At 46.1% G+C, this 27,171-nt stretch overlaps 1 protein-coding gene across 1 annotated transcript in view; it reads right to left on the minus strand.

Annotated features, from left to right (window-relative positions):
- Window positions 1-27,171, minus strand: part of mbf1 (multiprotein bridging factor 1) — a 1,089,494-nt gene that overhangs the window by 31,959 nt on the left and 1,030,364 nt on the right. The window contains exons 5-6 of the mRNA XM_068386943.1: window positions 23,607-23,658; window positions 15,920-16,080 (exon numbers count right to left, since the gene is read on the minus strand). Coding sequence (XP_068243044.1) covers window positions 15,920-16,080; window positions 23,607-23,658 — 213 coding nt within the window. The remainder of the gene's footprint in view (window positions 1-15,919; window positions 16,081-23,606; window positions 23,659-27,171) is intronic.

The raw sequence follows: 27,171 nt of genomic DNA on the forward strand, positions 1-27,171 counted from the left end.
CGACGCCGAGAACGTCACCTGCCGGGCGGGGAGCTCAAGGGGAACTCCCCTAGCGAGCTCTTCTACCGAATGAAGGAGGGGAAGAGCGAGGGTAGACTCCCCCATGATCTCAAAATACCTCCTCTGCTGGAGACAAGGAGGTGGGAGTAGTTTGTTCCCGGCAGAGGAACGACTGGAGGAAGCGAGACCCGCGAGTTGAGCATTGGCCCTGGCTCTGGCACTCTTCAGCCCCTGGGACCAGGGCAAAGCCGCACTGGCCTTGGGGGGCTTCAGAGTTCCGTACACCTGATCCAGGACCGTGTCCTTGCCTTCACGGGGGGCGATCACGGGGTCCATGAACCCGTTGAGCTGTCTCATCAGGCTCAGGACTTGCCAGAAGGCGTGCTCAGACTCTTGCTGGTCTCCTCCCTGTGGACTGGCAGCTAAGTCTCCCGTCCCCGGAATCTCTTCCTGGGGAGATGCGTGGACGTTCTCCCGGGGTGCAGCTGGCTCCTGACGAATTCGAGAAGAAGACTTCGGAATCATCTTGGAGTCTTTAGGTTCCCTCCTGGGTGGGATACACGACCTCAACAAAGAGGTCTGGAAGGTGCCTTCCACGCGAGACGATTTCCCTCCACGAGGAGACGACTTCCCCGTTGGTGCCGAGGGGGAGACTGCTACCTCACTGGATTCTCCTGAGGACGGAAAAGCCTCGTCTTCAGGAGAAGGAGAAAGCGCCTGCGAAGGGGATGGAGCCTTCCTGACGGACCTCTTAGGAACTAGCTTCACAGCAGGATGTTCGGAGTCCTCAGGAGAGCGCTAGCGAGCAGTGGGGCGGCGATCATCAGGAGAGCGCTGACGAACAGGAGAGCGCTAGCGAACAGGAGAGCGCTAGCGATCAGGAGAACGCTGACGAGCAGGAGAGTGCCTGTGCGCTAACTCTGCAGAAGGGTGCGCAGGGGAACCTTGACGCGCAAGGGAAGCACCCACACCGTGGGAGGCAACCCTTTGGTCCATCTGCACCAGAGGCGGAAGGTCTGGAAGGCGTTGGAGAACGAGATCGATCCACGGAGAGGTCTAAGGAGGCAGGAGCTGCAGGCTGCTTACGGCGAGGAGAATCCCCATTGGAGGAAGGAGGCGAAGATTCAAAAAGGCGCCTCTAAGCACCCTTATAGGGAGACGGGAGGCCCTTACGACGTAGCGGACGGTGAGCCTTACGGCGAAGGCGGTCACGAGGGTGGTCGTCAGGATCATCCGTCCTCCGAAGGGGAGTCAGTCAAAGCGCTCCCCCGAGAGGGAGGCTTAGCAGAGGAAGAGCCCGTGGGACTCCCTTCCCCCTTCGAAGGATGTACAGAAGGGGGAGGAGAGCCTTCATCAGGAACCGCAGAGGTTTGCCCCGACCCGTCGGAAGCCTCTGTCACCACGACGTCGACGATAGACAGGATCTACCTCTGCTATCACCGGCGACTGCTTAACAGCGGCCCCCAACTGGACAAGGTCAAACAGGGCTTCCTTGGAGGGCAGGCCCTTAAGCACCAAGGAAGCCCAAAGCTGAAAGAGATCATCATGAGACAAAGAATCATTATCCACAACCTTCCCCGGGGGAGGAGGGGGAGCCGCCCCGCTATGGGAGGCGACGCCCTCTCCCCCAACACAAGGTCGGGAAACAGAACTAGGGCCTGCGCTCCCACTCGGCGGTCTCTTCTTCGGAGCCGGACGAGGGGGAGCTTCGGACGAGGTTTGGGCGACGGAAGAAGAGTCCCGAGAGCCTTCCTCCTTCAAGGCAACCCCAGAAGGAGAACGGTCTCTCTTCACTTCTTCTTACGCCGGCGGCCAAACTTCTCCCACTGGGAGGCTGACCACTCCCTACAAGTATTTTCTCTGTCACACGGTCGGCCTCGACACTGCGGGCAAAGGGTGTGAGGATCCGTATCCACCGCAGACATGAAAGTACCGCAAGGGCGACCGGCAATACCAGGGCACTTGCGCATGATGGATATCCAAGGGCGAGGCCAACTTCAAACACACACAAGCTGAGAAAAAGCAAAAAAGATTAAGGCTGTCAAACAAGGACGACGGACAGACACGTCTGTTCATCGCCGGAGCCAAAAGTGAAGTGAAGCAAATCACCGGTGTGTGTGTGTGTGTGTGTGTGTGTGTGTGTGTGTGTGTGTGTGTGTGTGTGTGTGTGTGTGTGGGAGGGGGGGGGGTAGCAAGCTACCCCTTCCCCTACCCCCGCTAACTACCCCGTTAACCCTCGTTAAAAACTATTGGCTCGTCATTTCAGCTACGACGAAAGTAAACCCAATGTAAATAGCGTGGTTTGTATTTCGGTTACGGAACAACTTTAGATCAATGTAGCTGCATTGTGGTACTCGAGCAGCAACTCTCTACAGCAGTATTTTTTGAAAAAATGTTATTTTCATTAGTAAAATAAATTTTTGAATATACTTACCCGATGATCATGTAGCTGTCAACTCTGTTGCCCGACAGAAATCTACGGTCGGGATACGCCAGCGATCGCTATACAGGTGGGGGTGTACACAACAGCGCCATCTGTGGTCAGGTACTCCAGTACTTCTTGTCAACACCACCTCAATTTTTTCCTCGGTCCACTGGTTCTCTATGGGGAGGAAGGGTGGGTCAATTAAATCATGATCATCGGGTAAGTATATTCAAAAATTTATTTTACTAATGAAAATAACATTTTTCAATATTAATCTTACCCGATGATCATGTAGCTGATTCACACCCAGGGTGGTGGGTGGAGACCAGCATACATGTTAACAAAGAAGCTAAGTATCCCGTATTTTATTTTATTAGTTATTCAAAAATAACATAAAATAAATAAGTACCTGGTAAGGAAGACGACTTGAACCATTACTCTGCCTTTATTAAGTATGTCTTCCTTACTGAGCGTAGCGGTCCTCTTAGGATGCTGAACGACTCTTAGGTGCTGAAGTATAAAGGGCTGCAACCCATACTAAAGGACCTCATCACAACCTTTAACCTCGGCGCTTCTCAAGAAAGAATTGACCACCCGCCAAATCAACAAGGATGTGGAAGGCTTCTTAGTCGACCGTACAACCCATAAAAAGTATTCAAGAGAAAGGTTAAAAAGGTTATGGGATTATGGGAATGTAGTGGCTGAGCCCCCGCCTACTACTGCATTCGTTGCTACGAATGGTCCCAGGGTGTAGCAGTTCTCGTAAAGAGACTGGACATCTTTGAGATAGAATGATGCGAACACTGACTTGCTTCTCCAATAGGTTGCATCCATAACACTCTGCAGAGAACGGTTCTGTTTGAAGGCCACTGAAGTAGCCATAGCTCTCACTTCATGTGTCCTTACCTTTAGCAAAGCAAGGTCTTCTTCCTTCAGATGAGAATGTGCTTCCCTAATCAGAAGCCTGAATTAGTAAGAAACTGAGTTCTTAGACCTTGGAAGAGAAGGCTTCTTGATAGCACACCATAAGGCTTCTGATTGTCCTCGTAAAGGTTATGACCTTTTTAGATAGTACCTAAGAGCTCTAACTGGGCAAAGTACTCGAACGATTTAGGCCAAGGACGTGAAGGAAGCTCGTTTTAGCAAAAAACCGAGCTGCAAGGAACATGTAGCCGTTTCAGATGTGAAAACTATGTTCCTGCTGAAGGCGTGGATCTCACTTACTCTTTTAGCTGTTGTCAAGCACACGAGGAAAAGAGTTTTTAATGTGAGGTCCTTAAAAGAGGCTGATTGGAGAGGTTCAAATCTTGATGACATAAGGAACCTTAGGACCACGTCTAGATTCCAGCCTGGAGTGGACAACCGACGTTCCTTTGAGGTCTCAAAAGACCTAAGGAGGTCCTGTAGATCTTTGTTGGTGGAAAGATCCAAGCCTCTGTGGCAGAAAACCGCTGCCAACATACTTCTGTAACCCTTGATCGTAGGAGCTGAAAGGGATCTTACGTTCCTTAGATGTAACAGGAAGTCAGCAATCTGGGTTACAGTGGTACTGGTTGAGGAAACTGCATTGGCCTTGTACCAGCTTCGGAAGACTTCCCCTTTAGACTGATAGACTCTGAGAGTGGATGTCCTCCTTGCTCTGGCAATCGCTCTGGCTGCCTCCTTCGAAAAGCCCCTAGCTCTTGAGAGTCTTTCGAAAGTCTGAATGCAGTCAGACGAAGAGCGTGGAGGTTTGGGTGTACCTTCTTTACGTGAGGTTGACGTAGAAGGTCCACTCCTAGAGGAAGAGTCCTGGGAATGTCGACCAGCCATTGCAGTACCTCTATGAACCATTCTCTTGCGGGCCAGAGCGGAGCCAACCAACGTCAGCCGTGTCCCTTTGCGAGAGGCGAACTTCTGAAGTACCCTGTTGACAATCTTGAACGGCGGGAATGCATACAGGTCGAGATGGGACCAATCCAGCAGAAAAGCATCCACGTGAACTGCTGCTGGGTCTGGAATCGGAGAACAATACAACGGGAGCCTCTAGGTTATCGAGGTAGCGAACAGATCTATGGTTGGCTGACCCCACAGGGCCCAAAGTCTGCTGCAAACATTCTTGTGAAGGGTCCACTCTGTGGGGATGACCTGACCCTTCCGGCTGAGGCGATCTGCCATGACATTCATATCGCCCTGAATGAACCTCGTTACCAGCGTGAGCTTTCGATCTTTTGACCAGATGAGGAGGTCCCTTGCGATCTAGAACAACTTCCACGAATGAGTCCCTCCCTGCTTGGAGATGTAAGCCAAGGCTGTGGTGTTGTCAGAGTCCACCTCCACCACCTTGTTAAGCTGGAGGGACTTGAAGTTTATCAAGGCCAGATGAACCGCCAACAGCTCCTTGCAATTGATGTGAAGTGTCCTTTGCTCCTGATTCCATGTTCCCGAGCATTCCTGTCCGTCCAAAGTCGCACCCCAGCCCGTGTCTGATGCGTCCGAGAAGAGACGGCGGTCGGGTTTCTGAACAGCCAAAGGTAGACTTCCTTGAGAAGAAAGCTGTTCTTTCACCACGCGAGAGTAGACCTCCTCTCTTCGGAAACAGGAACTGAGACCGTCTCTAGCGTCATGTCCTTTATCCAGTGAGCAGCTAGATGATACTGAAGGGGGCGGAGGTGGAGTCTCCCTAACACGATGAACAGGGCCAGCGATGAAAGTGTCCCTGTTAGACTCATCCACTACCTGACTGAGCATCGGTTCCTTCTCAGCATGCTCTGGATGCATTCTAGGGCTTGGTAGATCCTTGGGGCCGACGGAAAAGCCCGAAAAGCTCGACTCTGAAGCTCCATACCCAGGTAGACAATGGTCTGGGATGGGACGAGCTGGGACTCCTCAAAATTGACCAGGAGGCCCAGTTCCTTGGTCAGATCCATAGTCCATTTGAGAATCTCCAGACAGCGACGACTTGTGGGAGCTCTTAAAAGCCAGTCGTCTGACGGAGCCGGACACAAGATCATGGTACTGCTGCACAGTCTGTGAACTGTCAACCATGGGGAAGCGAGGAATTACAGCGACAACCCGAAACAGTCTAGACTGTCTGGGTCGTACAGACAACTCCTTATCGGGTTGCTGAGGTTGCCGCACTGCGTCACAACAAGTCACTTCTGCTGGTTGTTGAACGTCTTCCCAGTGACACACTGACTCCGTAAACAAAAAATCCTCTAACAAGGACTAAGCTTGTACTGCATGTCTTGCAACAAAGCTCAAGGTCTATGGGAGCAGGTGTGGCAACAGACGGGGTTAGCGACTGAAGCGGAACCATTACCCTCCCTGGAAGCATGTTATGCTTAAATAAAAGTCCATAGGAGGCTAAGCAGCTTAAGGCTCCTCTCCAAATGACAGAGTCCTCAAGGGAATATCAGAAGGAGGGAGAATAGCACTTTCTCATCTACAGGAACCATATCCGAGAAAAGCTAAGTTCTCTCAGTGAGGGTTTCACTGGTGCAAAAGCAGCAGACCAGAAGGCAACGTTATGAAACTGCTTGACAGTCTTGTGAGTTGGCAACAACAAAAGATGTGTGACTGAGGAGCATGCGGTAAGGTATGCAGAGCATGCTGTAAGGTATGCACATGCTAAGGTATGCAGAGCATGCTGTATGTAGAGCATGCTGTAAGGTATGCAGAGCATGTTGCATGGCATGCGGCTTATGCTGCATGGGATGAGGCTCATGCTGCATGGGATGAGGCTCATGGTGCATGGGATGAGGCTCATGCTGCATGGTATGAGGCTCATGCTGCAAGGGATGAGGCTCATGCTGCAAGGGATGAGGCTCATGCCGCATGGGTTGAGGAGGATGCCGCATAGTATGAGGCTCCTGCCTCATGGGTTGAGGAGGTTGCCGCATAGCATGAGGCTCCTGCCTCATGGTTTGAGGAGGATGCCGCATAGCATGAGGCTCCTGCCTCATGGGTTGAGGAGGATGCCGCATAGCATGAGGCTCCTGCCTCATGGGTTGAGGAGGATGCCGCATAGCATGAGGCTCCTGCCTCATGGGTAGAGGAGGTCGCCGCATAGCATGAGGCTCCTGCCTCATGGGTTGAGGAGGATGCCGCATAGCATGAGGCTCCTCATAGCATGAGGCTCCTGCCTCATGGGTTGAGGAGGATGCCGCATAGCATGAGGCTCCTGCCTCATGGTTTGAGGAGGATGCCGCATAGCATGAGGCTCCTGCCTCATGGGTAGAGGAGGTTGCCGCATAGCATGAGGCTCCTGCCTCATGGGTTGAGGAGGATGCCGCATAGCATGAGGCTCCTCATAGCATGAGGCTCCTGTCTCATGGGTAGAGGAGGTTGCCTCATAGCATGAGGCTCCTGCCTCATGGGTTGAGGAGGTTGCCTCATAGTGCTGGAACCCGGCAACTCCCGATGCGGCAACTCACGCATGAAAGCAGGAGGCGCAGCAAGAACATGCGTCTGGCAGGGTGGACTGCGCATCGGAGGTGGAGCTCTCACAGGTGGAGGGTGGGAGCAGGCAGCCGTAGTATCTGCTGAGCGCACAACCTCGGCGGGTTGTAGGTTAACAGGCTACATTGTCAACCTTCCAGCATGATACTCCTGTATGAAGGAGCAAGCTGAGACTGTATAGTCTGCAGCATGGACCACTAGGGTCTATGAAAGACAACAACAAACGGAGCTACTGTCCGTTGAGACTGAGGGTCTAAAACAGCTGGTGCGGCAACAGACGGAGTTACTGCCTGTTGCGGTACCACCTTGCCTCTCTGGGAGGTGTGCAGTTGTCGTACTGCAGCAAGTCCGAACTGACCCAGTGCTAATGGCTACACCTAGGAGTTGGACTTGCGCGGAAGGGACCGACTTGCACTTAAAAGCTGCAAGATTTGGTCCATGGTTTCTGCGAGAAACCTCTTCCGCAGACGAGGAATAAATGGGCTCTCTCGTCTTTGTGTGGGTGGGGTGATCACGTCGGCTACGTGAGTGGGTACACCCGAAACCACGGAGGGAAACGTCTGTTCGTCGATCAAGGCCTGATGAACCCATAAGTCCTTCGACGTTACTTCTCCCCTGGGCTTGGGAGCTTGTAAGAGGTCCCAGACTAGGCGAACAACTGGCACGAACAGACGAACCCTCCAACGCAACACTGTAACACTTTGCGCTTATCACTTTATCACTTTTGAATTTCTGTTTGCACTTATTTCACTGAACTCGAAACTTTAAGTGGTTTGTACCTGAAACACGCAATTCTATCCTTCATTAAAGTAAGTAATTGCGAAAACAGTATTACAATGTAACAGAAAAACATAATGAAAGATAAAAAAATTCAGTGGCTGGAAAAGAGACTAAACACTAGATCAAATAAACTACGTTTAAAATCTCTCACCGCATAAAGCCTGGGAACAAGAATAAAACTCTAGAAACGTTTACCTTCTTCCCCTAAAGAGACTCGGGAGAAGAGCAAAAACGATAACAACGTTACCCGCTTGAACGAAACGTTTATCCTCCTCTCTCTCCCTCCGTCTCTATCTCTCTCTCTCTCTCTCTTGACTTAGAACCTGAGAGATGAGCCCAATTATATATATCGTTAAAACATATTATTGTTAAAGGAAAAAAACTGAAAGATTTCCCAAATAAAAAGTTCCTTTATTAGAATTAAAACCATTTAAGCTAAGAAAGAATGAACAAAACGCTAGAATCGGTTTACTCTTACTGCAACGTGAAACCGTGAATACTCTCTCTCTATCGTAACGATAGAGCGCAAGTTGAACGTTCTGAACGTCAACAACTGCGGAGACAAAACAAAACGTTAGTTCAACTTTGAAAACAGTACGAGACTATCAAAGAAATTCTTTCAAAAACATAAAATAGCATAAAATCTTAACAGGTAAAAACGATATGACGGGCTCAATGTTAATTAACTTCGGTTCCAAGAAAAGACCGCCTACTATTAGGAAAGGTCGCATATAAACAAACATAAAAATTAATTTTAATAAGTTTATAATAAAAGGAAGTTAATCGAAGAGGCCTGTAAAAGGCAGAGAGATATAAAATAACTCTATAACTTTGTTAAGCAAAATAAAGAAAGAGAGTCTAAACTCTCTTCGACACCAACACTTCCGTCTAAGGGAAGGGTCGGCCATTTAAAAGTGAAAGAGAGTTCATACTCTCTTCGTCACCAAAATTAAATCAAATTAATTCCAAAAACTTGCTAAGCTAATGATAAAGCTTCCTGAATAGCGAAGGCTAAACTCTAGAGCAAATACATCACCAAATCGTGAACAATAACTCCAGAATCAACAGCGTATCCAAGTAGGTCTAGCCGGTGGCACGACAGAGGAAAAATTGAGGTGGTGTTGACAAGAAGTACTGGAGTACCTGACCACAGATGGCGCTGTTGTGTACACCCCCACCTGTATAGCGATCGCTGGCGTATCCCGACCGTAGATTTCTGTCGGGCAACAGAGTTGACAGCTACATGATCATCGGGTAAGATCAATATTGAAAACATAATTGTCATTATCATTCAACAATCATAACATAAATCAGTTCATCATAACTAGACTTTGACTTTGTATATTTAACATTTCATACTCAAAAATTTTGCCAGAATTTTTGCCAACTTCATTTTTATGTGTTTTATTGGTGTGGTTTTACTTCATTTGTTCTGATAACCTATGGACAGCATGATGGGAGAAAGGAAGCCACAATAGAGGTAAAGCTAAAGATTGAAAAAAATTGCAAATAGGGGTTAAAAGAACAAAGCTAAGAACATCCAGTAATGTTTACCTAGAACCAAAATATGGATTTTCATTATAAAATTAAACTTTATTGCATATTTATCAAACAATTATACAGATGTAGGTGGCAGACAAAAGATTCAAAACTACCGTGGTGGTGCCACCATCGCCGATGTAGGTGACGTCATCTCCCTCCACTCAAGGGAGCTATAGGTACAACTGTCCAGGTAACATCAATTCGTTCTGCCCAGCCATCCACCAGTGGGGAGGAGGGAGGGCTTTGATTAATAATTGTTCGGTAAGTATGCAATAAATTTTCATTTTATAATGAAAATCCATTTTTATTGGTGTCTTACCAAACAATTATACAGATGATTACACATTGCAAGGATGGGGGCCTGTGGATGTAAGTTTTACTTCAACAATTGCATATGATTCTTGAAAATAAAGTATACCCAAAAGCACTATTAGTGCCTGTTGTACCTTACCTTGTAAGAGAGCTACTGCAGGAGAATACTGACTCTGGTCGGTGCTCATCTTACATAGTAGAATGCTTGGAATATGACCAATGGGTGCCTCTACATGGAGTGGAAGATCCTCGTAGTCATGGTGTTCACCGCTGACTGAACGAAGATACAAGAAAATATCGCCATTGCCCTGGGCTAAGACCAGAAATAACCAACATGAAAAACTGTCACCTACACCGAAATAAACACCTTTACCCACCAAAACTAACACTAAAATGATTGGTGAGTACTCCAGGTACATTGTACCCCCAGACTTCCCTTTAATTCGCCAACCTTGGTACAAGGCGAAACAGGCTAACAGAGGAAGCAACCCCCTATGTCGTTCCTCCCAACACCATGCCAGCTACCGAAAGTGGACCGAGAAACTTACAATCTTCAAACACTGTTTCAATTTCTTTCAAATAATGCGTAGCAAACATATATTTAGACCTCCCAAAGGGCACTTTGCAGGATAGCGGATAGCGACTAGTTGTGTCGAAAAGCGAGAGAAGTCGCTACCACTCGAACTTCGTGCCCTTTCACTCTCAGTAAAGGAAACACTGCGTCGTTAGCTTGAGAATGTGCTTCTACAATTAACTCTCTCAGAAAACTCTGCTGTGCGGAGGTAATATCTTAATGCCACCACGGGACATAAGAGTCGTTCTTCTTCTTCCTGGCCTATCAAGTCTGTCAGGTTTTTTGAGAACAAATTTTCGTGGCCACGGATTAGATAAGTTGCGTGAATAATGTATGTGCAACGAATAGCAACATTACTTACTTTTGCTTTTACTTTTAGGGGTTTATTTCTCGCCCTCCATCAGACACTAAGATTCTGTTCAGGGGGGCCTTTATGTGTGAAAATAATTTCTTTCCAGTTTATATTTTGCTCTGTATCTTTTCAGTTATTCGCTAGCATTTGTATTCAGGCTTAATAGTTTTCTGATCACTATTATAACACTTTCCAAAGAGATAAGTCTCCAGGTTTTTCTTGAAAGCTGCCACATTATTGCCGAAAGAATTTTGATCGTTGACTAACTGTAATATTTTCTTGAATGAGAGCGAACATGTTCTTAAATAAAATATACAGTTATAGAGACGATCATTTCCCCTTTGGTTTACCCCTCCTCTTTATGTGAGCAGCTAGCCAGTGTTCATTACACAGAAACAGATGTCTGATTACCTGTGGGCGGAGTTAGAAACGTTCATGAACGTAATGAAAAGTTTCCCACGCTGTTGCTATCATTCTTTTAACGTCAGCTAACAACGTTCCTTCGGGACTAATTGTTCGAAACAATAACCCTGTAAGGATAGAATAAGAGGTCTCGGAAGCCTATCGTGTAAAAAGCAAGTCGTTATACCCAGGGTACAATGACGGGGGAGGCTGCCTCCATCAAACGGTAGAACTGAATTTAAGACAATAACCTCGCGGTTTTGTCTTGGCTAGAGCGCATGCTCCAGGATGGCCTACGGCCTTCATGAAGTTTAAACGACACCCATTAAAGTTCTATAAGAACTTCTCAGGAACGAGTCTCCCGAAAAGGGTGGTCTCGTCTGTGGGAGTTTGCTTCAAGAATGCCAGACATAATTGCCATCGACCGCTTACCTGAAGGGGTTGCCATCGAATGCTTTCTCGCTAGTGAGAAAAACTACCGTCTAAATCAGGCAAGGCCTGCCAGGAAAATGAACTGGAATGTAAATAAGTTTTTATTTCTCGCTCATTTCCGTCTGCTAACCAAACCACTCAAAGTGGGAAGGTGGAGGAAAGATGACGGTGGTTCATTCGAAAACGAAAGTATCGGTGCTGGCAAAACCAGACTAGCTGATATAGTAATCAGCTGGGAGTGTAGAGTGACGTAACAAGTCACACCTTTGGAAAACCCATCCCGTAGAGGGGGGGAAGTCAACCATAGAGTTTTCAGAAACCTCTGGATCGCGGAAACTGAGAGATTCGGATGAGAACCTAGGGGTTCAGAATCTAGTTGTGAATATCTTACTCACGACCCTAAGTAATGTTGTGCCGAGAACACGCAGGAACTCTGTCACTGATTCCTGACGGAATTTTCAGGAATTGTGTTACGTGACCAGGACTCAAAGGAACTGTGTCAAGGTTACCTGTAGAGATTCGTAAACCCTTAGGCAGCAGGCATACCTCTGTCATCATAGTAAAACTCTTGATGACGATGGGCGTGCGCAAACAATTCACGGGACGAGAGTTCGAAAACTCTGTAATAAGAGTAAAACTCTTGTGCACTCATGAACACTTTGCGCAAAGAGAGTTCGAAAAACTCTACCATAAGAGTTGTTCGCGCACTTCAACTGATTGCGTGCGCCTAGTTGTTCGTGTGCACCAAGTTGGTCGTGCACGCCAATATGGTCCTGCGCGCCACACATCCATTCTAACGGCAGTACTTGAAGAAGGCGACTTAATCCGTCCGCCAACAGGTTCATTTTCCCTTGAACAAATCGAGGGATCAGCGTAACCTGACCAGGTGTAACCACTTTCCCAGAGGAGTTAACGCTCGCGTAAATACTTGCGGTGCTGGAGGAGCCGAAGCAAAGAGCTCGAAACTGGTAGGTTTTGCCCCTGTACACAAACCGAAGGTATTTCCTGTGGTCCTGGTGAATTGGAATGTAGAAGTATGCATCCTGCATATCCAGGGATACCATCCAGTCCCCTTTATGAAAGGATTCCAACACTGAAAGAGTCGTTTCCATATTGAATTTGGTCTTCTGGACGAACAAATTCAGTGCGCTTACATCCAGTACAGGCCTCCAGCCCCCCGATGACTTGGGGACTACGAACAGACTGTTGTAAAACTCCGGGGATGGTCTGTCACTTATCTCTTCTATGACAGCCTTCTGCACGAGAATCTCTATTTCTCGAGTTAAGGCTACAAACTTCTCCGAGCCTGACGAGCAGGCGGGTAATGTGATGGGAACATTGGATAGAGGCGGAGTGTCTTTGAAAGGAATGGAGACACCGAACCTGAGAATTTGGGTTACCCAGGGCTCTGCCCCTATGTGACTCCATTCCTCCCAAAAGAGACTCAATCTGCCCCCTATCAGAGCATGAAGGATTGAAAAATCACTTGGATGATTTCGTGTCGGGTTTGGTCGAAGACTTGGTAGGGTGTCATAAATTCGATCGAGGCCTGACGAACGGTCTAGACCTACCCCCTCGAAGGTTTCTTCTGCATGGGCGATTCCGAGGCGGTAGTCGTCACAGTCGAGGGTTTAATCCGCCTAGAAGATTGGGCAAGCAAGTCATTAGTAGACTTCTTTTCCAGAGCAGACAGAATCTTGGCCACTATTTCTTTGGGAAACAGATGATCCTTCTCGAGAGGAGAAAACAAAGGTGCGGACTTCTGAGGCGAAGCGACTCCTTTCGAAACAAAAGAACACCAGAGTGTCTTTTCTTGAGAGTCCCGAATACAAAGAGAGGGGCCAGCTCATCGCAACCATCCCGAACTGATTTGTCGGCGCATGACAAAACCCCAAACCAGTCCGATGCCAGGTCTTCCTTGAAGAGTAGGGCAATCCTCTATGTTCGTAGCAAGGGCTCCAATCGTCCAGTCCAAGAAACTCATAATTTTTAAAACCTTGAAAATATTCTTTACCAAATGGTGCAACTCGGGCGATGTAAAGAATATTTTAGCTGCTGCAAATGCGGACCTTCTAATTGCATCCACCAAGCCAGAGAAGTCCCCCTGGGAAGAGGAAAAAACTCCCATAGAGGGGGCTTCTCCAGTTACGTAGAACCTATACCTCTTCTTAATAAGCTTCGACAGAAGATAGGCAAAAGTTGCTTTCCCGAGTTCTCTCAACCTTCAACCAATCTTCTATATCACAAAGCGAATGTTTAGCAACCTTGGAAAGAATGAGCTTCGGGAGAAGAGGATCGAAATTTTTCCTTCTCATCAGGACGATGGAAGCAGCTGGGAGCGGATGCTACGAAATAATCCGGGTACATGTCGAGAAGGTAGCGTAAATGTTTTGAATAACACGAGAGGGGGATAGAATCCGCTCTAAGTCCTCCTCGTCATCTGAAGAGATAGGCGCCAGAGACGGTTCTTGATTCGACTCATTAATCTTCGTACATTGTTTGTTTCCTTTCATCCAGCTCATCAGCTCTTGCAACTGTCGACGTAACAGAATTAAATTCTCGTCTTCTTGAGTGTAAGTCGAAGTAACTGGGGTCATGGATTTCGACACGATCGCCACCGGAGGTCTCGCGCCAGTCGAATTATCTGTCGCATGCGAAGTCGAAGGAAAAGTTTCGACAGCTTGATGAGTCGAAGATCTCGGCGAACTCAGATTCGGTTGCTCCACAACCGAGTCGAAGGCAGCTGTCGCTGTCGTAAGAATACGAGGCGAAGTCCATGTTGCTACGTTACACGACGGGCGAGAGATATCTACTTCTCTGTACCTCTTCACAGGGGGCGGAGATAGCACCTCTTCAGTCGAACGTCTCTTCAACGGACTTAAGGCTGAAGAATCACGCCACTTACGACGTCTAACCGGCGACTAATCACTTAACTCTGTCGATAACTGATTACCTAACTAAACACCTTTCCAATGGTATTTAGTTGAATCCTGCTGTCGCACCACAGGATCGATGGAAGAAGTAACTGTCTTTGGGCAAACCCCAATCGTCTCCCTTGGACCTTCGGTATGTCTTCTCTCCGAGGCAGGGGAGCGGGACAGTGACCTTCGTCTAGGCGGGACAGTGACCTTCGTCTAGGCGGGACAGTGACCTTCGTCTAGGCGGGACAGTGACCTTCGTCTAGGAGAATTGTCGGGACAAACAGCCACCCCCTCAGATGCACTGCACTGACACTTTTCACTTTACTAGAAGTCTTTCCTATGAAAAACTTTACAGATAAACCTAACTGCATCCCCGTATTAGCTAATAGATCAAATTTCTTATCAAATTTAGACTCGAAGCTGGCAATGGTGTCAGGAGAAACTCTACGGAAAGTCTGGCAAAGGAGTTACAGGAGCAGGAGCAGACTCAAGATCAAAGACATAAGAGAAGGAGGAGAAGGAATAGGAGCAGGAGCTTCGATAGAAGAAGCCGAAGAAGCTAAATTAGTCTTACTTTCAGCTCTGAGAGCCGCCTTCCTCTTCCTATCCTTAATTATTTTCCCCGAGTGAGAAACAAAAACTTTCCACTGTTGTTCACTCCAATCCTTGCATTCATCACAAGTAGATTCTCTAGAGCACTCACAACCCCTACACTTAATGCACTTAGTGTACAAATCATAAATTAATTTAACTAACCTAGTTTTGCACCCTTCGGCGCAAAACCAAACTTCTGAAGGACTAGAGTCCGACATGATGGTAAGACTACAAAATTGCAGAAAAGAAATTCAGCTTCAACCCTACAAACACAGAGTTGAATACTTCACCGATATTGGAGAGATAATACTTCCCAACAAATGAAGATAAAAGTCTGCACCGACCACCGATGTTTACCAGAAGCCGGCAGAGAACGAATTGATGTTAGCTGGACAGTTTTACCTATAGCTCCCTCGAATGGAAGGAGATGACGTCACCTACATCAGCGATGGCGGCGCCACCGCGGTAGTTTTGAATCTATTGTCTGCCATTCGTAGGGAACCTACAGCTGTATAATTGTTCGGTAAGACACTGCAATAAAATTTGTTTTTCATTTCCTAGTTATTTCTATATTAATAACATATACGTTTAAAAAATCTTTGTCGAAATTTAAGGAACAAATATTAACAAACAAAAAGTCTTCAGAAAACAAGATTTGCTGGTGTGGTTATGAATGAGCTTGATTATTATCTCAATCCAGAGATAGTCTTATTTTCTTTAAAGTAAAATGTACTTAAAATCACTGAAATAATGACTTCTATCTCTATAGGTGAAATAAATATCAACTGTTCTCATTTTGTTTGAAAATTGAAACTTCAATTCCATTAATCATACTATAATCTACCACGTGCCTACCCGAGACAAAACCCTAATAGCAGGCAACTATGATTATTGAAACTTCAATCACCATAGTAGTAAGTTCAGCATGCCGCAAACAAAGAATCCTGTAACTAAATTCATGGCACAACCATGAAAAAAAAAATAATAAATAAACACACCAATAAATACAGTACCGTACAGTGCATCCTCAAGTTACAACAGTTTCATGCATAAATTGCGGCTCCCATAAAGGAATTTTATTTCTTGTTTTGTCAGTTTCATTTTAAAAATTGCAGTACTAGAACTGTACATTTTTTCAAACTAACCGTTGCAAGATCTTTTTGAGTCCAATTTTTCGCTTGACGACCCTGCTGAATAAGTCTTCCGACATCAACTTTAATGCGTTCGTGCTTTAATTCTTCAGTCTCCCGATCAAGTTTTGCTGTATTCATAGATGTTCCTTGCTGTTTATTTGTAGCTGCGCCATCTGTAAAAGCATGGAAAAAATTACAGTAATTCGGTATTTAAAGAAACCACCATACAAAATAAGTGTTTATTCTGCAGTTTTACATCATAGCAAGATAAGAGTGGAATTTAGGATTACTGTACATTCACTCCATATACCAGACATATTTCCAAATCAAAGGGAAATGTGCCACTAGTCTTTATAAAAAGCAATCTAACTGGTGTCAAAGATGTTGCATAGAAAGTTTGGTTTTGTCCGTAGTTCTGCAAAAGCAGTTCACCTCTACTGTTCAAGAAAATTCTTGAGAATAAAACTAATTAATCATCCTTCTTTTCAAGCTAGGCTTTGGTACTGGATATCTTTTGTAGTAAAATTAAACAATGCAATGCACAAAACATTCCTTTTTAAAAATCCATCACGACAAGATGAAATCTTCTAAGCAAGATAAACAGCCCGAGCCATCTGATTTAAATTTCGAGTGGAATGTGTATGACTTGCACATAAAATAGAGGAAAACTTGTTCAACCATATTTCTAACTGTATTCCTGAAGTAAAAGGCATGATCAGGGAATAAACTATTGATAAGAAAAATGTTATTTTCATTAGTAAAATAAATTTTTGAATATACTTACCCGATAATCATGTAGCTGTCAACTCCGTTGCCCGACAGAATTCTACGGGAGGGATACGCCAGCTATCACTATACTAGAAGGGGGTGTACTCACAAGCGCCACCTGTGGCCAGGTACTACAGTACTTGTTGTTGACGCCACCTCACTTTTTCCTCGGTCCACTGGTTCTCTATGGGGAGGAAGGGTGGGTCAATTAAATCATGATTATCGGGTAAGTATATTCAAAAATTTATTTTACTAATGAAAATAACATTTTTCAATATTAAACTTACCCGATAATCATGTAGCTGATTCACACCCAGGGGGGTGGGTGAAAAACCAGTGTACAAGACTAAAGGATAGCTAAGTATCCCGTATTTCATATAATCAGTTATCCACAATAACAATGAAATAATAAGTACCTGGTAAGGAAGTCGACTTGAACCGTTACTCTGCCTTTAATAAGATCGTCTTCCTTACTGAGCGCAGCGTTCCTCTTGGAAGGCTGAATCAACTCAAAGGTGCTAAAGTATACAGGGCTGCAACCCATACTAAAGGACCTCATCACAACCTTTAACCTCGGCGCTTCTCAAGAAAGAATTGACCACCCGCCAAATCAACAAGGATGTGGAAGGCTTCTTAGCCGACCGTACAACCCATAAAAAGTATTCAAGAGAAAGGTTAAAAGGTTATGGGATTATGGGAATGTAGTGGCTGAGCCCTCGCCTACTACTGCATTCGTTGCTACGAATGGTCCCAGGGTGTAGCAGTACTCGTAAAGAGACTGGACATCTTTGAGATAGAATGATGCGAACACTGACTTGCTTCTCCAATAGGTTGCATCCATAACACTCTGCAGAGAATGGCTCTGTTTGAAGGCCACTGAAGTAGCCACAGCTCCCACTTCATGTGTCCTTACCTTCAGCAAAGCAAGGTCTTCTTCCTTCAGATGAGAATGTGTTTCTCTAATCAGAAGCCTGAATAGTAAGAAACTGAGTTCTTAGAACTTGGAAAAGAAGGTTTCTTGATAGCACACTATAAGGCTTCTGATTGTCCTTGTAAAGGTTAAGACCTTTTTAGATAGTACCTAAGAGCTCTAACTGGGCAAAGTACTCTCTTCAGTTCATTCCCCACCAAGTTGGACAGGCTTGGGATCTCGAACGACTTAGGCCAAGGATGTGAAGGAAGCTCGTTTAGCAAAAACCGAGCTGCAAGGAACATGTAGCCGTTTCAGATGTGAAAACAATGATCCTGCTGAAGGCGTGGATCTCACTTACTCTTTTAGCTGTTGTCAAGCACACGAGGAAAAGAGTTTTTAATGTGAGGTCCTAAAAAGAGGCTGATTGGAGAGGTTCAAATCTTGATGACATAAGGAACCTTAGGACCACGTCTAGATTCCAGCCTGGAGTGGACAACCGACGTTCCTTTGAGGTCTCAAAAGACCTAGGGAGGTCCTGTAGATCTTTGTTGGTGGAAAGATCCAAGCCTCTGTGGCGGAAAACCGCTGCCAACATACTTCTGTAACCCTTGATCGTAGGAGCTGAAAGGGATCTTACTTTCCTTAGATATAACAGGAAGTCAGCAATCTGGGTTACAGTGGTACTGGTTGAGGAAACTGCATTGGTCTTGTACCAGCTACGGAAGACTTCCCCTTGAGACTGATAGATTCTGAGAGTGGATGTTCTCCTTGCTTTGGCAATCGCTCTGGCTGCCTCCTTCGAAAAGCCCCTAGCTCTTGAGAGTCTTTCGAAAGTCTGAAGGCAGTCAGACGAAGAGCGTGGAGGATTGGGTGTACCTTCTTTACGTGAGGTAGACTTAGAAGGTTCACTCCTAGAGGAAGAGTCCTGGGAATGTCGACCAGCCATTGCAGTACCTCGAAGAACCATTCTCTCGCGGGCCAGAGCGGAGCCAACCAACGTCAGCCGTGTCCCTTTGTGAGAGGAGAACTTCTGAAGTACCCTGTTGACAATCTTGAACGGCGGGAATGCATACAGGTCGAGATGGAACCAATCCAGCAGAAAAGCATCCACGTGAACTGCTGCTGGGTCTGGAATCGGAGAACAATACAACAGAGAGTCTCGAGGTTATCGAGGTAGCGAACAGATCTATGGTTGGCTGACCCCACAGGGCCCAAAGTCTGCTGCAAACATTCTTGAGAAGGGTCCACTCTGTGGGGATGACCTGACCCTTCCGGCTGAGGTGATCTGCCATGACATTCATACCGCCCTGAATGAACCTCGTTACCAGTTAGCTTTCGATCTTTAGACCAGATGAGTAGGTCCCTTGCGATCTAGAACAACTTCCACGAAAGAGTCCCTCCCTGCTTGAAGATGTAAGCCAGGGCTGTGGTGTTGTCAGAGTCCACCTCCACCACTTTGTTAAGCTGGAGGGACTTGAAGTTTATCAAGGCCAGAATAACCGCCAACAACTCCTTGCAATTGATGTGAAGTGTCCTTTGCTCCTGATTCCATGTTCCCGAGCATTCTTGTCCGTCCAAAGTCGCACCCCAGCCCGTGTCTGATGCGTCCGAGAGGAGACGGCGGTCGTGTTTCTGAACAGCCAAAGGTAGACTTCCTTGAGAAGAAAGCTGTTCTTACACCACGCGAGAGAAGACCTCCTCTCTTCGGAAACAGGAACTGAGACCGTCTCTAGCGTCATGTCCTTTATCCAGTGAGCAGCTAGATGATACTGAAGGGGGGGGAGGTGGAGTCTCCCTAACACGATGAACAGGGCCAGCGATGAAAGTGTCCCTGTTAGACTCATCCACTACCTGACTGAGCATCGGTTCCTTCTCAGCATGCTCTGGATGCATTCTAGGGCTTGGAAGATCCTTGGGGCCGACGGAGAAGCCCGAAAAGCTCGACTCTGAAGATCCATACCCAAGGAGACAATGGTCTGGGATGGGACGAGCTGAGACTCCTCAAAATTGACCAGGAGGCCCAGTTCCTTGGTCAGATCCATAGTCCATTTGAAAATCTCCAGACAGCGACGACTTGTGGGAGCTCTTAAAAGCCAGTCGTCTGACGGAGCCGGACACAAGATCATGGTACTGCTGCACAGTCTGTGAACTGTCAACCATGGGCAAGAGAGGAAGTACAGTGACAACCCGAATCTGTCTAGACTGTCTGGGTCGTACAGACAACTCCTTATCGGATTGCTGAGGTTGCCGCACTGCGTCACAACAAGTCACTTCTGCTGGTTGTTGAACGTCTTCCCCGTGACACATTGACTCCGTAAACAAAAAATCCTCTAACAAGGACTAAGCTTGGACTGCATGTCTTGCAACACAGCTCAAGGTCTATGGGAGTAGGTGTGGTAACAGACGGGATTAGCGACTGAAGTGGAACCATTACCTTCCCTGGAAGCATGTTATGCTTAAATAAAAGTCCATAGGAGGCTACGCAGCTAAAGGCTCCCTCCAAATGACAGAGTCCTCAAGGGAATATCAGAAGGAGGGAGAAAAGAACTTTCTCATCTACAGGGACCATATCCTAGAAAAGCTAAGTTCTCTCAGTGAGGGTTTCACTGGTGCAAAAGCAGCAGACTAGAAGGCAACGTTATGAAACTGCTTGCCAGTCTAGTGAGTTGGCAACAACCAAAGATGTGTGACTGAGAAGCATGCGGTAAGGTATGCAGAGCATGTTGTATGCAGAGTATGCTGTATGCAGAGCATGCTGTATGTAGAGCATGTTGTATGCAGAGCATGCTGAATGCAGAGCATGCTGTATGCAGAGCATGTTGAATGCAGAGCATGCTGTATGCAGAGCATGTTGTATGCAGAGCATGCTGTATGCAGAGCATGCTGTATGTAGAGCATGTTGTATGCAGAGCATGCTGAATGCAGAGCATGCTGTATGCAGAGCATGTTGTATGCAGAGCATGCTGTAAGCAGAGCATGCTGTATGTAGAGCATGTTGTAAGGTAAGCAGAGCGTGTGCATGGCGTTTAACATTTCTCAGAAATTCCATGACCAGTGCTAGAGTGCTTTATGCATGCTTGCATGGGGTTTTAATATCAACATAATATTTACCTTACATTCATAACTCATGATTCATATTTTTGCCATATTTTGCGATATTGTTAAAAATATATTGCAAGGAATACAAATATATCTTTATAAGTAATACAAATAACCTCCATTATCATAATGTTTGAAAATGGAGGTAAGGTATGCTGAACAGCAGAGTCAGAACGAGCTGGAACAACAATAGTTGTGGTTTCCTCTTCAAGACTCTGTTGAGGGAACACCTGAGGCTCAGTCTGCAAAGGCTGATCAAAAGAAGTAGCAGAAGGTAGGCGCATGGGTGGAGGAGGCTGACTCCTGGCATGAGTGGCTGAACTCAAGGGTTGCGCTTGCTGAGTGGTTGGCGGATGCGCAGTAGCAAGTTCCTGAGGAACGAGTTGAGGTTCCTGCGGTGTGAGCTGAGAGCGAAAAGGCAGTGGTTGCGCAGAACGCAGTAAAAGTCTCGCAAGTTGAGGCTCCTGAGGCGCAAGGCTAAGGTGTTGAGGTGCTTGCCCTGAGGAGGGTTGAGCTCGCTGCAGCGAGAGCTGAGGAGACTGACTCATGGATGGGAGAGGTTGTTGTACCTCAAGCGAGTGTTGCCTCACTGGTGGAACAGCAAGTGGAAGCGGAGGAAGAGAGGTATAAGCCTCCTGTTCCCATTGCTGAGGTTGCCTTAAGGAAGGCGGAGGGAGCTGCACACCACTGGGATCAGTAAACTCATAACGTGGCTCAACATCGTACGCCTGGCAGGCGGTACTGCGGTCAGGCGGAGCGAGCGCAGGCGGAGCGAGCGCAGGCGGAGGCGCAACCTTCTCAGCCCGACACTCACGCATCAAGACCGAAAGTTGTGACTGCATGGACTGCAGTAGAGTCAACTTGGGGTCGGCAGACACTAAGGTCTGCTGAGGTAAAGCCTTAACAGCAGAGATCTGTTGCGGCAGAACCTTACTCCTCTTAGGCGGAGTGCATTCAACTGATGACTGCGGAGAGTCAGAGCTAACCCAATGACTGCATCCGGGTTGTTGAACTCTAACTTCGTACGTCTGGCATAGGTCTGGACTTTACGTTTAAGAGGTCTTGAGACCTGAGACCAGCGTTTTCTCCCCTAAATTTCTTCTGCAGACGAGCAAAATAAGGGCTCAATCGTCTGCGGGTGGGAGTGACGGTCTCGGTAAGACACGCCCGCAACCACCGAGGATACTTCTGTGCGCCGATCAAGGCCTGCTGAACCCTTTTGCCCTTCGACATTGCTTCTCCCCTAGGCTTGGGAGCTTGCAAGAGGTCCCGGACTGGGAGGACGACTGGCCCGCACAGAAGTACCCTCACGCACAACACTGACACACTTTGCGCTAATCACTTATCACTTTGATTTTCTGTTTGCACTTATTTCACTGAACTCGAAACTTTAAGTGGTTTGTACCTGAAACACGCAATTCTATCCTTTCTCAAAAGTTAGTAATTGCGAAAACAGAATTACAATGTAACAGAAAAATCTAATGAAAGATAAATAATTCAGTGGCTGGAAAGAGACTAAACACTAGATCACTCTAGAAACGTTTACCTTCTTCCCCTAAAGAGACTAGGGAGAAGAGCAAAAACGATAACAACGTTACTCGCTTGAATGAAATGTTTATCCTCCTCTTTCTCCCTCCGTCTCTAACTCTCTCTCTCTCTCTCTCTCTTGACTTAGAACCTGAGAGAAGAGCCCAATCATATATATCGTTAAAACATATTATTGTTAAAGGAAAAAACTGAAATATTTCCCAAAATGAAAAGTTCCTTTATTAGGATTAAAACCATTAAGTTAAGAAAGAATGAACAAAACGCTAGACACGGTTACTCTTAGCGCGAGTTGAACGTTCTGAACGTCAACAACTGCAGAGACAAAACAAAACGTTAGTTCAACTTTGAAAACAGTACGAGACTATCAAAGAAATTCTTTCAAAGACATTAAAATAGCATAGTAAGTTAACAGGTAAAACCGAAATGACGGGCTCAAAGTTAATTAACTTCGGTACCAAGAAAAGACCGCCTACTAATAGGAAGGTCGAATATAAACAAATATAAAAATTAATTTTAATAAGTTTATAATAAAAGGAAGTTAATCGAAGAGGCCTATAAGAGGCGGAGAGATATAAAATAAATCTATAACTTTTGTTAAGCAAAATTAAGAAAGAGAGTCTATACTCTCTTAGACACCAACACTTCCGTCTAAGGGAAGGGTCGGCCATTTAAAGGTGAAAGAGAGTTCATACTCTCTTCGTCACCATAAATAATCAAATTAATTCCAAAAGCTAACTAAGCTAATATAGAAGTTTCCAGTATAGCGAATAGCTGCAAATTTTAGAGAAATACTTCACCAAACCATGAACAATACTCCAAAATCATAAGCGTATCCAAGAACGTCTTGCCGGAAGCACGACAGAGGAAAAAGTGAGGTGGCGTCAACAACAAGTACTGTAGTACCTGGCCACAGGTGGCGCTTGTGAGTACACCCCCTTCTAGTATAGTGATAGCTGGCGTATCCCTCCCGTAGAATTCTGTCGGGCAACGGAGTTGACAGCTACATGATTATCGGGTAAGTTTAATATTGAAAAACAAAAATCAGAGCCAACCTCCTATTACTGTACATTAGTACCTTCATAAAATGTACATGTTTACATAAAGATATATTTCTGTGTAACTTTAGACTGAGGGGGCCCATTTTTTAAATACAATTGAATTTGATAAATACTAAGGGTATTTTAATTTTGAAGAGGGAGTAAACAGCAGCAATAAAAATCAATGAAATGAAATAACAATAAATTCAAAATACCAAAGTTAAACACTAAAATAAAATCCTAGTCACTGCACTGGGAATAAGATGTCCTTTCTAGCAAAATTTTGAGAGGCTAAAAACAAACTCCTTCAAAAAAGTCAATGAACACAACTCACACTTTGTCGTGGTTTCAACAGCTGCTCCTGATCTCCTAGCTTGATTCACTGCCTGTAATAAGATTACTTTTTAATAGATATGTAATTTTTAACATGTATAATTTTCCATAATTGCCATATTTTATTGGGTACACAGTTGTTGGTAAAGTAACAGAAAACCGGAAGTTAACCACAAGCAATAAATATTAGAGTAACGTTTGTCATACATCTGCATATTGAGTATTTTTTTTATCAGGATCATAACAGCAAATAAAAAAAAAAAGTTAACCCACTTCTTCATTGCTTACCAAAAATTCTAGATAACAAACCAGCTTTCCTCATAAATGGGGCAGTTCAGTACATTTCATGATACACCTGTAAACAAACTCCATATTTTATAACGGCTATCAGTTAGTTCAATAATTTTCAAATTTATACCTTTTCTTCTCGAAACCCCTCGCAAGCACAAACAAGCCCCATGAGAGGGAGACTTTAATGCCCTTCAGTCAAAAAGACTGTGCTCTAGGCTGAGTTGTAGCCTTTTACGGAAGCAACTGATTAGCACTTCTCTCACCACAGGTAGATGAGAAGTTAAAAATCTGCAAGAGATGATTTGATTTGAGAAGTACTCATTATAAGCCACCAATCACAGAACATGGCTCATTTTCCCTGGTAGACAGCTGCTGAGGATTGTTACATGTATTCAGATATCTCCTATGCAGTCCCTCGCAAAAAGGCTTTTCAAGCCGTGCTGCTGGATAGTCTCTAACCGTGAAATGACATCAACTTTGTGTATTCGTGGTACCTACCAAAGTACACCCGATATAAAAGTATTCAATTGTGTTAATTCTCTAAAGACCTCAACTAGAAGTGCAAATAGATTGTTATATCACTTGGCTTGTGACCATCTGGAAGCCACTAGGGTCATCCTGAGACCAAGAGTTTTCAACATTTTGTTGATCAGCTGGTTAATCAAACTGATTGGATGAAAAGTGTAGGTGACCAGGTAATCCCATGGGTGTTGGAAGGCATCTTCAAACACTTCTCATGAGTCTGGAATAGTGTATCAAAACACTGAGAGCTCCCGGCTAAGCCGTGTGGTAAAAAGACCGATTTTCAGTGATCCTCACAAGACAATACACAATGATGTGGGAACTACTCCTGGTGACTATCACATCTGCTCGTACATTTTTCTTATCTGGAATGTATCTGGCAAAGAGCTTTAGTGTGGAATGCTGCCAAGCTTTGCATCTGCTTTGTCAAATTGCAAAAGGAGACACACCATGTCTCTTGGTGATGAAAGCTACTACAGTGATGTTGTCGGTCATTAACACTACAGAGTACCTGTTTAAACATTCTTGGAATCCTTGCACAGCTCCAACCACCATTTGTATTTCCAGCACGCTGATGTGCAGATGCTTCTCTTCTGCTGACCACATACCTAATGCAACCAGGTAGCCCAGGTGTGTAACCAAAACCCTTCAACACATCTCAAAACAGTTGCATGTCCAGATGTGGGGAGTTAAGTGGGACTCCCTTGACTGGGTCTTCTTTTTCCAGCCACCAAGTAAGGTCGTCCAGTAACTCATGTCGCACTGGAACATGACAAATTTGAAGATAATTTGTATTTTTCCTAACCATACAAACCTTAGCTATTTACATTGGGTTTACCTTTTAGCGCAGCTGAAATGGCGAGCCATTAGAATTTAACGAGGGTGTATTACCCCCGCGCTAGTTAGCGGGGGGGGGGGGGGGGGGGGGGTGGTAGCTAGCTACCCCCCCCCCCCCTCACACACAGATGAATGCTCACTTTCACTTAGAGGTAGGACTTGTCTTGGGGGACAGGGCTGGCAGGCAAATGTGTAAATAGCTAAGGTTTGTATGGTTAGGAAAAATACAAATTATCTTCGAATTTGTCATTTGTTCCGTAACCGAAATACAAACCACGCTATTTACATTGGGTGACTTACCCATTAGGTAGGGTGGAAAGTCCCCAGCCATACTGACTTTGGCTTTACCCGGGGACTCAGAATCCGAGTGAGTCGCACTCGAGAAAAGGAGTCCCTGCACCTCACAAGTTCCTTGCTCCGCAAGGAACCGCGTGGCCTACATAAGCTTGTGTGTGAAGGAAGAAGTGTGACCCGTCCTAGGCAGTTGACCTGGAGTTCCAGAAGGAACTCTGGGTTAGGACGTTCCCAATACCACCTCGTCAGGGTATGGGGGACGCGACAGCATTGACTCGATACTCGGAACACAAGGCAGCATGGTTTACCTGCAGAGGTTGAGGTCAGCTATGCAGAGACCAGGATGCTGCTTTCCCGTAGAGGGGATGATGAAGAAAGAAATAAGGGCCAGACCTACTTCTTTCGTTCATGCAGATTAAAACCTGATAACAATGCCCTCAACCTTCTGCTACCTGTCCAAAAAGGAGCCTGAGGTTAGACCAGCTGTTGTGTAGCCACCACAGAGCGATAGAAAACGTATCGAGACTCCTGTGGGTCACGCCCTGCAAGAAGCGGGCTGCGAAGGTCATTAGACGCTTCCAGACTCCAGCTTGTAGCACCTGCGTCACAGAGTAGTATTACTCGAAGGCGAGGGACGTTGCGATGTATCCAACATCGTGCTGTAGGGCGACGTGACGGGGGAGGGTCTGGAGACTGGTCGAGATGAATGTCCTTGAGTCCGGGCTGAAGAGGTATACTGGTGACTCTCCCCCGTGTCCTCCTTGTGCTCCCAAATCGGCTGCAACTGAGGACAAACTGCAGCTGTTCCCAAAGCTAACCTCTCGATTCCTTTACTGGCAAAAAAGAGAAGGTCTTGGGACATCAGATACAGAATGGAGACTCGAAATCTTGAAGGAATTGGACCGAAAGGCCGGGACCCCCAGATTTTGAGTCTAGCCAACAACTCAGGAGCGAACCTGAATGTTGCCTTCCCCTCTTCCTTAGAAAGGGCGGAGTCGTACGAGACCAAAAAGATTGCTTACACACTGGCCGTGGCTAGAGTGAGAAGGAGACCTAAGGCGGAATACAATCCGAGGCCTGTCATAAAGGGTCTTGAGAAAATCTCTTAAAGGACTAAAAGTTTGAGCCATGCTCCAAGTTGGAGGTCTTCCTCCGACAAGGGCAGGGACGATCGTAGCTTCGCATGAGCGGGAAAAAGATCCAGCGGGCAGGAAAAAGTTATTCCTTTAAGCCTGAAGGTCAGGGAAAGGCTGAGCGACAGGCTTCATTGCCGAGAGTGGAAAGGAGTTTCCTCCCGCCGAAAGGCAATAAGACCGTTATTGCTAGAGAAGAGGCCTCAAGGGAAGAGGTATATCTCCCACGGCACCAACCACCGAAGACTCTTCACTTTGCCTGAAAGACCCCTGCGGATGACTATCGCAGATGACGCGACCTCCGTGCCGCGACTGTAGCGGGTTGTCTCTTCTTGAGGAGGCGGCGTAGTGTCTCCAGGCAGGAAGCCGAAGCGATGCCCCGGTTCGGGAGAGATGTCGCAGTGTGGTTGTTTGAGTAGTCTGCGCCGTGGGAGAAGCTCTCCCGGGAGTTCTGTCAGGGGAAGCAGAGGGTCCAGAAACCGGTCTGTG

Source organism: Palaemon carinicauda, chromosome 14, assembly GCF_036898095.1.
Source record: "Palaemon carinicauda isolate YSFRI2023 chromosome 14, ASM3689809v2, whole genome shotgun sequence".
NCBI lineage: Eukaryota > Metazoa > Arthropoda > Malacostraca > Decapoda > Palaemonidae > Palaemon > Palaemon carinicauda.